This window comes from Lepidochelys kempii, chromosome 24 (genome assembly GCF_965140265.1).
Source record: "Lepidochelys kempii isolate rLepKem1 chromosome 24, rLepKem1.hap2, whole genome shotgun sequence".
Taxonomy (NCBI): domain Eukaryota; kingdom Metazoa; phylum Chordata; order Testudines; family Cheloniidae; genus Lepidochelys; species Lepidochelys kempii.
The window spans coordinates 13193886-13208908 of NC_133279.1; the positions used below are offsets into that span (position 1 = coordinate 13193886).

The window sequence follows — 15023 nt, forward strand, 5'->3', positions numbered from 1 at the left end:
GGGGCAGCGCCTGCAGGCGGGGGCAGCACACAGAGCCCCGGGACATGCCGCCATTTCCCGGGAGTCACGCGGACTTCCTCCATCCCTGGGAAATGACAGGGCCGCCTGAGCTCAGTGCCGCCCGGAGCCTACACCGTGAACTCCCTCCCACACCTCCAACCCCCTGCCCCAGCCCTGAGCCCCATCCCGCACCCAAACTCCCTCCTGGTACCCGTACCCCGCAACCCCTCCTGCATCCCAACCCTCTGCCCCATCCCTGAGCCCCCTCCTGCACCAAACTCCCTCCTGGTGCCCACACCCTACACCCCCTCCCACACCCCAATCCCCTGCCCCAGCCTGGAGCCCCGTCCTGCACCCTGAACCCCTCATTTCTGACCCCACCCCAAAGCCTACACCCCAGCCCAGAGCCCGTACCTCCTCCCACACCCCAATCCCCTGCCCCAGACCAGAGCCCCCTCCCACCCGCCAGACCCCCCGGCCCCACCCCCAGCCCAGAGCCACCTACTGCAGCCCAAACCCCTCATCCCTGGCCCCACCCCAGAATACTCACTCCCAGCTGGAATCCTCACCCCCTCCTGCACCCCAACCCCCTGCCCCAGCCCAGAGCCCCCTCCCACACTCCAAACCCCTTAGCCCCAGCCCAGAACCCCCTCCTGCACCCCAAATCCCTCATCCCCAGACCCACCCCAGAATCCTCACCCCCAGCTGGAGCTCTCACCCCTTCTGCATCCCAACCCCCTTCTGCAGCCCTGAGCCCCTTCCCACACTCCAAACCCCTTGAACCCAGCCTGGAGCCCGCTCCTACCCCCAAACCCCCAGCCTTCACCCCCTCCTACACCCCAACCCCCTGCCCCAGCCCAATGAAAATGAGTGAGTGAGCGAGGATGGGAGAGAGCGAGCGACAGAGGGAGGGGGTATGGAATGAGCGGAGGCGAAGCCTCTGAGAAGGAGTGGGGCCTCAGGGCAGGGAGCAGAGCAAACGTGTTTGGTTTTCTGCAATTAGAAAGTTGACAACCCTAGACGTGGCCCTCTCCCCTGCAGGAGCCTCTCCCTAATGGCTCTAGGTGACATAGCTCCCTACCTGTAGCCACTTCTTAATGGCTCTAACTGATGCAGCCCCCTTGCCCTCAAAATTCCAACTTTTGAACTGTTTGCTCTGTCGTGGTCGTCATGCTGGTCCCAGGGACAAGGTGGGAGAGGTAATGTCTTTTATTGGATCAACTTCTGTTGGTGAAAGGGACAAGTCATCCAGCTACCCAGAGCTCTTCTTCAGGTCTGGGAAGGGTACTCAGGGCTGGTCTATGCTAGAGAATTAGATCAACCCAGATGTGTCGCTCAGAGGCACATAGGTGCCAACTTTTTGGTTCCCAGGGGGGTGCCCCAACCCCTCTACACCCCTTTCCCCAGCTCCCACCCCTGCCTTGCTTCTTCCTTCCCCCCTCTCCACCACTTTCCCCAAGCCCCTGTCCCCTCTGCACCCCTTCTTGGCCCCACTCCTCCCCCTCACCCCAGGACCTCCTGCACACCGCGGAACAGCTGATGGCACTGGGCAGGAGGCACTGGGAGGGAGGGGGAGGAACTGATCCACAGGGCTTCCAGAGGGTGCTCAGCACCCACTATTTGTTTTTTATGTGTGCTCCAGCCCTATTCGGGAGCATGAAAAATCCATACTCCAAGCAATGTAATTAAGTCGTCGTAAGGGCTTGTCTACACTTACAGAGCTGCACCAGTGCAGCTGCACAGCTGTAGCACCTAGTGAAGATGTTACCTAGGCCGACAGGACAGCTTCTCTTGTTGGCGTAGGTACTCCACGCAGTCCACACTACAGTGCTAGGTCAGTGTAAAGCAGTTCACCTCGACCAATAAGTGTCTCCAGTAAAATTTCACTCTCGAACATAACAGTCCCTGCTACATCGACTTAATAACTCCACCTCCATAAGAGGTTTAGAGTCAATGTCGATGTAGTTAGGTCGACGCCATGTCAATGTAGATACTGCGTGGATTACATGGACTGTTACTGGCTTTCAGAAGCCATCCCACAATGCCCCACACTGACAGTACAATCGGTACAAGTGCTCCTGGTGAGGTTGCATATTGCACAGACACAGGAGCAAAGAGTAGACATGCACAAGCGATGTAATCACTGAGGTGGCTTTATGCTGACGTAAATCAGATCAACTTAATTTTGTAGTAAGAAAAGGAGTACTTGTGGCACCTTAGAGACTAACCAATTTATTAGAGCATAAGCTTTCGTGAGCTACAGCTCACTTCCTCAGATGCATATCGTGGAAACTGCAGCAGGCTTTATATATACACAGAGAATATGAAACAATACCTATTCCCACCCCACTGTCCTGCTGGTAATAGCTTATCTAAAGTGATCATCAGGTGGGCCATTTCCAGCACAAATCCAGGTTTTCTCACCCTCCACCCCCCCACACAAATTCACTCTCCTGCTGGTGATAGCCCATCCAAAGTGACAACTCTTTACACAATGTGCATGACAATCAAGTTGGGCTATTTCCTGCACAAATCCAGGTTTTCTCACATCCCCCCCACCTCACTCCCATACACACACAAACTCACTCTCCTGCTGGTAATAGCTCATCCAAACTGACCACTCTTCAAGTTTAAATCCAAGTTAAACCAGAACATCTGGGGGGGGGGGGTAGGAAAAAACAAGGGGAAATAGGCTACCTTGCATAATGACTTAGCCACTCCCAGTCTCTATTTAAGCCTAAATTAATAGTATCCAATTTGCAAATGAATTCCAATTCAGCAGTTTCTCGCTGGAGTCTGGATTTGAAGTTTTTTTGTTTTAAGATAGCGACCTTCATGTCTGTGATCGCGTGACCAGAGAGATTGAAGTGTTCTCTGACTGGTTTATGAATGTTATAATTCTTGACATCTGATTTGTGTCCATTTATTCTTTTACGTAGAGACTGTCCAGTTTGACCAATGTATATGGGAGAGGGGCATTGCTGGCACATGATGGCATATATCACATTGGTGGATGTGCAGGTGAACGAGCCTCTGATAGTGTGGCTGATGTTATTAGGCCCTGTGATGGTGTCCCCTGAATAGATATGTGGGCACAATTGGCAACGGGCTTTGTTGCAAGGATAAGTTCCTGGGTTAGTGGTTCTGTTGTGTGGTATGTGGTTGTTGGTGAGTATTTGCTTCAGGTTGCGGGGCTGTCTGTAGGCAAGGACTGGCCTGTCTCCCAAGATTTGTGAGAGTGTTGGGTCATCCTTTAGGATAGGTTGTAGATCCTTAATAATGCGTTGGAGGGGTTTTAGTTGGGGGCTGAAGGTGACGGCTAGTGGCGTTCTGTTATTTTCTTTGTTAGGCCTGTCCTGTAGTAGGTAACTTCTGGGAACTCTTCTGGCTCTATCAATCTGTTTCTTTACTTCTGCAGGTGGGTATTGTAGTTGTAAGAAAGCTTGACAGAGATCTTGTAAGTGTTTGTCTCTGTCTGAGGGGTTGGAGCAAATGCGGTTGTATCGCAGAGCTTGGCTGTAGACGATGGATCGTGTGGTGTGGTCAGGGTGAAAGCTGGAGGCATGCAGGTAGGAATAGCGGTCAGTAGGTTTCCGGTATAGGGTGGTGTTTATGTGACCATTGTTTATTAGCACTGTAGTGTCCAAGAAGTGGATCTCTTGTGTGGACTGGACCAGGCTGAGGTTGGTGGTGGGATGGAAATTGTTGAAATCATGGTGGAATTCCTCAAGGGCTTCTTTTCCATCACAATCACAGACATGAAGGTCGCTATCTTAAAACAAAAAAACTTCAAATCCAGACTCCAGCGAGAAACTGCTGAATTGGAATTCATTTGCAAATTGGATACTATTAATTTAGGCTTAAATAGAGACTGGGAGTGGCTAAGTCATTATGCAAGGTAGCCTATTTCCCCTTGTTTTTTCCTACCCCCCCCCAGATGTTCTGGTTTAACTTGGATTTAAACTTGAAGAGTGGTCAGTTTGGATGAGCTATTACCAGCAGGAGAGTGAGTTTGTGTGTGTATGGGAGTGAGGTGGGGGGGATGTGAGAAAACCTGGATTTGTGCAGGAAATAGCCCAACTTGATTGTCATGCACATTGTGCAAAGAGTTGTCACTTTGGATGGGCTATCACCAGCAGGAGAGTGAATTTGTGTGGGGGGGTGGAGGGTGAGAAAACCTGGATTTGTGCTGGAAATGGCCCACCTGATGATCACTTTAGATAAGCTATTACCAGCAGGACAGTGGGGTGGGAGGAGGTATTGTTTCATATTCTCTGTGTATATATAAAGCCTGCTGCAGTTTCCACGATATGCATCTGAGGAAGTGAGCTGTAGCTCACGAAAGCTTATGCTCTAATAAATTGGTTAGTCTCTAAGGTGCCACAAGTACTCCTTTTCTTTTTGCGAATACAGACTAACACGGCTGTTACTCTGAAACCTTAATTTTGTAGTGTGGCCATGCCCTGACGGGTGGTACCTATGTCAACAGGTGATGTCTGCCTGTCAACATAGCGCTCCCTGCACCAGGGAATAGGTCAGTATAACTGTGTTCCTCAGGGGTGTGGATTTTCCACAGCTGCAGTGTTCCAAATGTAGACGAGCCCAGAGTGTCATAGCTAAATACAAGGTGGAAGAGATTGTTTAGCATAAGTGGTTAAACCCACTGACATCATAGGACAAAAAGGGTGGGTTATTGAGTTACAGATTGCTGTAATAATCTATAACTCCAGTGTCTTTATTAAAACCATGACTTTTACTATGCAACAAAGTTAAGAATTTAGGATCCAAGTTTCGACTTTTGAAAGTGTGGTTCCATTATTAAACAACTTTCAAAATATTGAAATCCTCCGAAAAGAATTACATTTCTCCACCCAGCTCTATTTAATCTGATGTTTTAAAGTAATTCTGCTTCAGATTTGGGTCCAGGTTGCACTGCTTGCTAATCTGAGTAGGGGCGACTTTGCAAATGACAGACTAGTGAACTCAATTGTGACCTTTGCCCTTTCTTTCTCACCATGAAGCTGAATAACACCAGGGCCCACTTACCCATCTCCCTGAACAACGGGGCCCTTCGGCTGTATCAGAGTGGCACCTCCCTCATCCTCCGCACCGACTTCAACCTCAGAGTGTCCTATGACTGGAACAACCACCTGAGGATCACTGTTCCCAGGGTCTTTTTGAACAGCCTGTGCGGCCTGTGCGGCAACTATAATGGGGACCCCTCCGATGACTTCAGGACCCCGGATGGGGACCTGGCTCCCAGTGTCACCGCCCTGGGGAAAAGCTGGGCAGTGGAAGATGAGGATCAGTTTTGCTGGCACAATTGCATTGGAGGTTGCAGGCCCTGTGCCGCCAGCATAGCCAGAAAGTACAAGGAAGAGGCCTCGTGCGGCCTGATAACCAAGGTCTCAGATGGGCCCTTCAGCCAGTGCCACTCCAAGGTGGATCCTACAGTCTACTTGGACAACTGCGTGTACGATCTGTGCCACAGCGACGGCTACAGGAAGGTCCTGTGTGAGGCCTTGAAGGCCTACGCGGATGCCTGCCAGCTGGAGGGGGTCAGGATTGGGGAATGGAGGCAGCTGGCCAGATGCTGTGAGTACAGATTTGTATGCCAAGGTCTATGGTCTGCTGGTTAGACTGGGGAGCCTGGGGCTCAGCACTCTTGAGTTCTAGCCCTGGTGTTAGGAGGGGGCGTGATCGAGTGGTTTGGGATTGAGCAGTGATTGGGAAATCAGGACTCCTGGGTTCTGTTGTACCCACAGTATTTGTTTGTCCCTGGAATTGCTAAGGTGCCTGTCACTTGGAGTATCTAATGTCCACTGATAACACATGGATGGTTGGGGTAAAATGATGCCTGTTTTTGAGTCACTCTTCCTACCATGAACCTGATCCTGTAAGGTGCTAATCACCTCCGGCAGTGTGCTGAGCACCCTAACCTCCTGTTCAGGTCACTGGGATTTGAGGGCTCTCAGACCCCACAAGCTACATTCCCCTCTGTCTATTTTAAATACGGTTTTTGCATGGAGAGAAACTTGCTGTTAAATCTGTGGGTCCTTCACTCCCCAGCCATGGCGTGCCCCCTGGAGAACAGCCAGTACCAGCTCTGTGGAACAGCCTGCCCAGCCACGTGTGTGGACCAGTCAGCCCCCAGCAGCTGCCAAGACCCCTGCGTGGAAAGCTGCCAGTGCAAGGACGGTTTTGTGCTGAGCCAGGGCAAATGCATCCCCAAGGGCGGCTGTGGGTGCCAGTTCGAGGGGCGTCCCTATGCCCCCAACGAGAGCTTCTGGGTTGATGAGGCATGTGGGACACGGTGCATGTGCGATGCAGCCACTAGACAGGTCGAATGCGCAGCCGCTACGTGCAAACACTCGGAGAGGTGCGGGCTAGTGAACGGCGTACGGGGCTGTTACCCCTCCAGCTATGCCACCTGCTCCGTGACACGGAATCTGCACTACACCACCTTTGATGGACAGAGATACGACTTCCAAGGCACCTGCCGCTACCAGCTCACGGCCCTGTGCAAGAAGGCGGAGGGACTGGTGGACTTTGAAGTCAACTTCCAGGCAAACAATACTGCTCCTCTACAGATCAAGGTGTATCAGACCAACCTCAGGATCAGCAATCAATTCCCTGGGAAAGTCCTGGTGAGTTTCTCAAATTGTCTCTGTCTCTCTAAAATATTTGTGGAAAGTCACCTGTGTGATCCAGAAAAGTTGCAGACAGTGCATGGAAGGATTTTGAAATATAGGGTGAATTGTAACCAACAGGGAGCCAATGGAGATATTTAAGGATTGGGGTGATGTGGTTACACTTTGGATGTGTGAGAAGGTGTCTGAATCATAGAATCATAGGGCTGGAAAGTACCTTGAGAGGTCATCTAGTCAAGTCCCCTGCACTCATGGCGAGATTAAGTATTACCTAGACCATCCCTGACAGGTTTTTGTCTAACCTGCTCTTAAAAATCTCCAATGATGGAGATTCCACATCCTCCCTAGGCAATTTATTCCAGTGATTAACTACTCTGACAGTTAGGAAGTTTTTCCTAACGTCCAACCTAAACCACCCTTGCTGCAATTTAAGCCCATTGCTTTTTGTCGTATCCTCAGAGGTTAAGGAGAAATTGTTTTCACCCTCCTCCTTGTAACAACCTTTTATATACTTGAAAACTGTCATCATGTCCCCTCTCAGTCGTCTCTTCTCCAGACTAAAAGAACCCATTTTTTCAATCTTTTCTGATAGGTCATGTTTTCTAGACCTTTAATCATGTTTGTTGCTCTTCTCTGGACTTTATCCAATTTAAGCACATCTTTCCTGAAATGTGGTGTTAGGGGGCTTATTCCTTCACCCACTTACTTCCCTGGTCCTTCTCGCATGAACAGAGAGCAACAATACCCGAAGTCCAAAGGTGCAAACAATTCGATGTTTATTGGGGTGAACTTCCAGCAAGCATGATTCCAGTTTCCTTCCTTAGTATCCTCCTTCCCAGCTCTGACACCACAAAGCCTTACACGTGTGTCCCTGTTCCCATTCCTGCCCTTAGCCAAACATGATTCCAACTTCCTTACTCCCATTCCCTGTTCCCATTTCCCCCTTTAGCAAAACATGATTCCAATTTTCTTACCCCCATTCCCTGTTCCCATCTCACACACCCACATGCCCACCCCCACCCACACCCCCATTGATTTCCAGTGAGCTCCTCCCCTTCTCATTATTTCCATAGGGCTTGTGGGGGCCACCTTAGTTGCCATTCCATTTCCAGGTACCACGGTAGCTATTACACAGATGCTGGCCTCCTAGTTGAGAATTTGCATTCCCATACACATCTTCCCCCCCAAGGCCAGCCTTTGGAAGCCATCCCCCACCCACATCATGAGGTTTTCTGTTCATTAAAACACAACAATGCTAGCAACAAGACAAACACCACAGACAAACAACACAAAACATAGATCCATGGTATTCTGGGTTATTTTTCCCGCTGGCGCCAGCTTGCTTGTAGAGTGTCTGAAAAACCAAAAGAAACAATTTCCTTCCCCATGGTGGGGACAGATTATTGCTTAATAATAATACCACTTTCTTTTACGAATGTCCTTGCTACTTTCAGGAAAAACAGAAGAATTACCTCCAGACTGTCCTTATTTTGTTCTATAGTCAGGCTAGTGAATTACCCCACTCACTGGTCATTTATGAAATTCATGAGATGGTGTACCTCAGTTTCCCCTCTTGTACAACAGACCAAGTTTGCAATAGTTTCTCTGCTGTACCAAGCTTTAAGTTTATTCTCAGGTAATAGCTGAGACACAGCTTCAGATTTTAGCACTGTACACACACACACACACACCCCCCTTAAGGTTAACCTGTCCCCCTTATTTTCAGGCTTAACTTGTTTTTTTTTTTCACCTCCCTTTCCTGAAGGGCCATAATCTGAGTCTTCTAGTAGCTTGTTTGCTGACCGGATGTATTCATTATTTGCAGCTCCTTTGTGCCCATCAGCTAGGTAATTTGCATTTACACACAGAGGCTTACTAGCTTGCTTTTGGATCCAAAGCTGTTAGCAGCTCAGACACTGTCTTAAAAGGGAAGCATTTTACTTCCACCAGAGTTCTGATTACTTTCCACTTTCATCTCCTGCTCCAAAACACAGCGATCTGAAAAAGAAAGCACAACCTATTGTGGCTCCTTTTGGAGCCCTATTAGGATTTTAATGAAGTACCATGTTTTATTTGCATTTCTTTTACTCCTTTTCCAATATACACTGCACATGTCCTGGGAAAATGCAAATTCCTTCCATATAGTTTAACCTCCATAACATCATATTAGCCAAATTAATTTTACACAAGGTATAACTGCCTCCCCCATGCCTACAGAGTTTTCATGCAGAACCCACCAAAGCAACAATCTGATCCCCCAGAGCCATCCCAAGGCTCAGTGTTCCCATCATTCCTCCCCTTTTCCTTTTCTTTTACCTGTGCGCACACACACAAAATTCTGTTTTGCCTAACATCCCTTGCACTGTAATTACTCTTTTTACACAACTGTACCCCGATTACACTTCCATCTTGTACAACTAGACACAACTAGGGGCAGCCAAGTTAAGTTCCAAAAGAAACCTCTTCCATCCTTTAGTGATTTTGATTACATTACCCAATAGTCAAATAATTTTGCTCGGATTCTCTCTCTGCCTGCTGCCTGCAGCAGTCCCCTATAGACCATTTCTGTGGGAAAAGGGCCCATTTTCCCTCAGAATAGCTATAAAGGCTTCTGGGGACAGAAGCGTAGTGGTGGTAGTAGCCACTCTACCTGACCCCCTTGGATAATTTAATTACCAAGCTTCCATCCAATGTGACTGCACAGAGTTGCACATACAGTTACATGTATATAACTGGGTTTTATCATTAAACAAAAACTTCCTTCTTGACATCTCACATAAGTATCCAAAGTACCCTCCATTAAAACTTCAGAAAAACAAAAGAGTGTGGAAAGGCAGGTTGCACTTTGAAACTTTTATTTTATTTTTTTTTTCCTCCACTCCCCCAGGACCAAGTCTCAGATCCAGTCTCTAAAGGTGGTCTGTTAACTCTGCTTTTGACCTTAAACCCTTTTGTGTCAAATCATCTTTCACTACCCCTAACTAATTTACAACCCTTCAGCAGCCCTTGCTGAAGCAGCACCAAACTTGAAAGATTTCTGGCAGCTTCCCATAATGCTGCCCTTACTTCAAACCTCTCAAGCAGACTGAAGTGCCTCTTTTCCCTGGGAGGCATTCAGTCCCGATGGGCAGGGACCTTCTTCCCCTACCCATATACCAAGGAGGGTGGGCTCCTCAGCCACCCCCCATACCTCTGGGTCCCCTAACACTTCCTCCATTTCCTTTTTAATCTTATCCCAGGTTGACCCCTGTACCTGGTATGGGCCCTGGTCCTCCCTTATCCATTTATCCAAAAAATCCTTTACCCTGGCTTGCCAGAACCCGCAACTACCATCACGAGAGTTCGCGATACCCCCTCCAAGCAGCTGCGCGGACTGTTGGGGAGGGGGACTTACAGGCTGCCACTCACCTATCCAATGCGATGCATCCGAGTCACCGGCACCAAGATGTTAGGGGGCTTATTCCTGCACCCAGAACTGGACAAAATACTCCAACTGAGTCCTAATCAGCACAGAGAAGAGCAGAAGAATTACTTCTTGTGCCTTGCTTACAACACTCCTGATAATACATCCCAGAGTGATGTTTGCTTTTTTTGCAACAGTGTTACACTGTTCAGTCATATTCAGCTTGTGATCCATTATGACCCCCAAATCCCTTTGTACAGTACTCCTTCCTAGGCAGTCATTTCCCATTTTCTATGTGTGCAACTGATTGTTCTTTCCTAAATGGAGCACTTTGCATTTGTTACTCCTGGGGAAATTCTCGCATAATTAGAAAAGGAGGATTTTTGGCACCTTAGAGACTAACAAATTTATTTGAGCATAAGCTTTTGTGAGCTACAGCTCACTTCATCGTATTTTCTCAATGTATTTTATGCGGGAAAATACTAAATTCTAAGCCCAGTGCTTCAGAACTGCCCCATGAGCAGCACCTTGCCCGTGGAGCCAATTTAGGACAGACTGGGGCACACAGGGCTGCTGGGGCGCATCACAGACTGGGGTTCAGAATGACTTGTGGGGGAGACAGACTGGAGCGTGGGCTCAGGAGCTAGTTGAGTGACAGTGTTGAGCCTGGGGTTGTGGGAGGGGGGCTGCAGAGACCCATGGGGATGAGGAGTGTGGGGACAGGGGCAGACATGCCTGACTGAATGAGAGAGGCTTGGGGTCATCCAGGGTCTTCATGGGGGAGGCTTCCCAACACCCTAACAATCTCACCCCCCCACAAAGAAAAACCTCCCACCCACACCCAACACCCTCCAGGGTCACTCCTAGGCTCCTTCTCTCTCCCTGAGGTCCTCTGTTACCCCTGACTCCCCCAAGTCTTTGCATTGCTTCTGACAGGTGCAGAAAATACAGTTCTGTATTGTAATTTAAGTGAATTACACAGAGTTCTGTATGAATATGCCTAGTAAGGAATCTATTTGTCAAAAAATAATTTACCAGAATCCTTTTTTAGCACTTTCAATCCCTCCCAACTTGGTATCATCAGAAACTTTATCCTTGTATTCTCTATGCCATTATCTAAATCACTAATGAAGATATTGAATAGAACCAGACCAAAAACTGATCCTTGAAGGATCCCTCTTGATAAGCCCTTCCAGCTTGACAGTGATCCACTGATATCTATTCTCTGGGAATGATTTTCCAACCAGTTATGCACCCACCTTATAGTAGCTCCATCTAGGTAGTATTTTCCTAGTTTGTTTGAGAAGGTCATGTGAGACAGTATCAAAAGACTTACTAAAGTCAAGATATACCACATCTACCTCTTCCCTCCCATCCGCAAGTGTCCACACTTTCACAGAGTGCTCTCATCCCCAATGCGGCACCTCCTTGTGGCTGCAGCCTGGAATTAGCTCTGCCTTTCTGAAGCCCCACCTACGCGTGCTCACTCTATGATACTTTCTCTCTACCCGGACTCGATGGCTCCCTCATTGTGGCTTGGCCCTCCGGCTGGGTCACTGTAGTTTCTCCTTTCTGGGAGGTTTGTGTACCAAATGTCACCAACTGTCCCAGGCAGTCTTCCAATACACTGCCCTTCAATGGTGCCACATCCCCAGTGGCTGGTAGGGGAACGTGGGCTCACCCTCATCTTTGGGTTCCAGCCCATGGACCCTAAAACCAGCAGCTAAGGTCTACCCTGTCCCATGCCTTGTTTCTGTTTCCTTGGATTGCTTCCTATGTTGCCTCTATCAATCTCCTTCTCTACCCTTCCCTCCTGGCCAAGCCCCCGCTCTCCCTAGCCTGAGAGAGTGACTGCAGACCTCCTCCCTGCAGCCCCCTTCTGCCCTCAGCTACCTTGCTTTATACCAGCCCACCTGTCCTATTCAGGTGAGCTTCAGCCTTTAATTAGTTCTCATTGCTCCCTGGCTCCTCCTCCAGATGCATCTTAGATGCTTAATTGGCCTGTCTAGCCACCTTAACCCTTTCAAGGGCAGGTGTGGGGTGAGCACTCCTTCACAGTGTCAATAGCATCCAGCAGAGGTGTGAACCTGGGGCACTGGGGGAGAGAGAGGAGGGAAGTGCAATACCTAATGCCAGGGGGAATACAAGTCTGGTTAGAGCTTGGATTCAGGCAAGCTGTAGGGAAGGAAGCAGGCCGGACTGGATGAAGATTTGAACAGAGGTGGATTATTGTTGTAATCATGGGCCAGAGCTCTGTGCTGGGGTGAGAGGTTCCACCACAGGCAAGCGATGTTTCACATCTCATGTGTCTTGCTTTAACAGGTGAACAGTTTTCTGATGAATCTTCCCTTCAACCTCATTGATAAGAAAATCACCGTGTATAGAAAGGGCTGGGCCACAGTGATCCAGGCAGAGTTTGGCCTCAGAATTACCTATGCCGGGTGGTCAGGACGCACCACGGTGACTCTGCCAGTTACCTACGCAGGAGCCGTGTGTGGTCTGTGTGGCAACTTCAACACTGACAGGGAGGACGACATGCTCATGAGGGATGGCACGCTGGCACCAAACCCCATCAGCTTTGCCCAGAGCTGGAAGGTGGGCGACCTCCCAGGATGCTCTGCAGTAACGATACCCCCATGCGCAAGTGTAGAGGCTATTGAAAAACAACAACGAGGTAGCAGAGGGCAGTGTGGGCTCATCCTCCACAAGAGTGGCCCTTTCAGAGGATGTCACAGCAAAGTGGAGCCCCAAGGATACTTCATAGACTGTGTGTACGGCTATTGTGTCCTCAGTGGGCGGGAGAGTAACGTCTGCCAGGCAGTTGCTGGCTATTCCGAGGCATGTCAGGAAGCTGGAGCTGTGGTGCATCCCTGGAGGACTACGAAATTCTGCTGTGAGTCCCCCGTGTTCATCGCTGCCCCTTGGGGATCCCTGTTCCAAGTTGGCTGGTAGATGTTGGTTTAAATGCTGAGCTCATCAAGTGACGTAGAACATTTCTTCATGGTCACAGGAGCCCAAAGTATGGGCACAGCACAGGCACTGGCCCTAGGAGCTGCCCCCTCATTGCGCCCCTACCCACGTGCTGCACCCCAGGCCAGAGAGGCGCTGTCCGGGGATGTAGTAGTGCCCTTCATAGCCCATCTAGTTCTTGGCTTATCTGCTGAGACTGGGACATAATTAGAGCTGGGACATGGTGGTGACTCACTAATTGAGATGTCTGTCCACTAGGAACAGGTCTGGGAACCCACCGACTCATCTCCCATAAACCATCATCTGGGAGGGAGTTTTAGGCATGACTGACCTGTATTCTAAACAAAAAGCTCGTGGTGAAAAGCTCTGCAGAACACTCCCAGGTCCATGGGCCCTCCACTTCCTACACCTTTACCTTGGTCCAAATTGGAAGGCTAGCTTTAGGAAAGAGATTATCTGTATCCCACTGCCTGGTTTCTTTGGAGCAACCAGTTAACCAGACCTTGAACTGGATTACACATGCTGCCTTTTGTTAATTAACCAAACCAAGGAAATAGAAAATTAGGAGCCTAAATGAAATTGCATGTTCTGTGATGGTTCGTTGTGCACATTGCCAATGCACGATGTGAGCTAACTCTTTGTTCTAATTACAGCTCCGTCCTGTCCCCTGAACAGTCACTATGAATTCTGCAGCAGCAGCTGCGATCTGACATGCAGCAATCTCTATGCCCCGGTGCAATGCACGACCCAGTGTAAGGAAGGCTGCGTGTGTGACGAGGGCTTTGTTCTCAGTGGCGACAGCTGCGTCCCCATTTCCCAGTGCGGATGCCTCCACAGGGGATTTTACTACCAGGCTGGGGAGACCTTCCACCCGAGCGGTTCATGCAAGGAGCAGTGTGTGTGTCAGGCTGGTGGGGAAGTTGTATGTAAGGCTTTCTCCTGCAGTGTTGGTGAGGAATGCAGGGTGGTGGACGGCATCCAGAAATGCCACCCATTTGGATTTGCGACCTGTTCTGCCTCTGGCCATCCCCACTACCTCTCTTTCGACGGGGTCCCCTTTGACTTCCAAGGCACCTGCACCTACATCCTGGCCAAGACCTGCACCGATTCCAGCCACCTTACACCATTTACTATCAGCATAGAGAAAGAATCCTGGGGCAGTGGGAATGTGTCCATGGCCAAGCTGGTGTCCATCCAGGTGTATGGGATCACACTCACCCTGCTGCAGAGCAAACAGGGGCTCATCATGGTAAGTCCTTCTCCAGATCCTCATTTAGATCATTCTGAGAGTCCCTTTGTGGCCCGAGGTTTCTGCATGTGGCCTGCCTCAGCTTCCCCTCTTGGACTCAACAATTCACAAAAGGTTTTTACAAGTCCAATAGCAACAGCCCTCCTAAGGGTGTCATTCAAATAGGAGTTTTCACATACAGCCAGTCACCGCCTTATCTGGTCATTCCCAGGCATTGCCTGACTGCCGTCTCACTCCCCTACTTTCAGGTTTCTGTGCAGGAGCCTACTCACTGCCAGCAGCCTCTCTATTCCCCTCTTTCTCCCTGAGAACTCTCTCTGCTGGACCAGGAACCTGGCTTCTTCCTGCTTTTCTTTCAGGGGACACATATGATTCCTGCTCAGATGTGCCTACTTAGTAATAAGGGTTGGCTGGCCCCAGGCGGCGAGTCACTGAGAGGCAGGCTACTGTGCCAGAAGGTACATATACCAAGCTCATCCACATGGTATTTGAGCCCCTCCCAGAAATACATTAAGCAACGTGACTAACATCTGCCACATGTTTGTTCTCTCCTCCTCTCCCCAGGAAAGATGTGTGTGCAGTGGGGTGTTTTGTTGTGGATTTTTTTATAATGATAAATGTATACGCATGTTACCATATATATGTTGGAGAAAGGTGGTCGAAGAACACACCTTGCACTTGGAAAGGAGGGTGGTCAGGTTTGTGAGGGTCCTTACTTCCTGAGACGGTTCATTCCCTAGACTTGGACCAA

General features: G+C 49.3%; 1 protein-coding gene across 1 annotated transcript in view; it reads left to right on the plus strand.

The window, feature by feature from the left end:
- The window catches only part of LOC140902927 (IgGFc-binding protein-like), a 31812-nt gene that overhangs the window by 12800 nt on the left and 3989 nt on the right, over positions 1 to 15023 (plus strand). The window contains exons 9-12 of the mRNA XM_073323510.1: positions 5022 to 5595; positions 6070 to 6647; positions 12376 to 12946; positions 13677 to 14272. Coding sequence (XP_073179611.1) covers positions 5022 to 5595; positions 6070 to 6647; positions 12376 to 12946; positions 13677 to 14272 — 2319 coding nt within the window. The remainder of the gene's footprint in view (positions 1 to 5021; positions 5596 to 6069; positions 6648 to 12375; positions 12947 to 13676; positions 14273 to 15023) is intronic.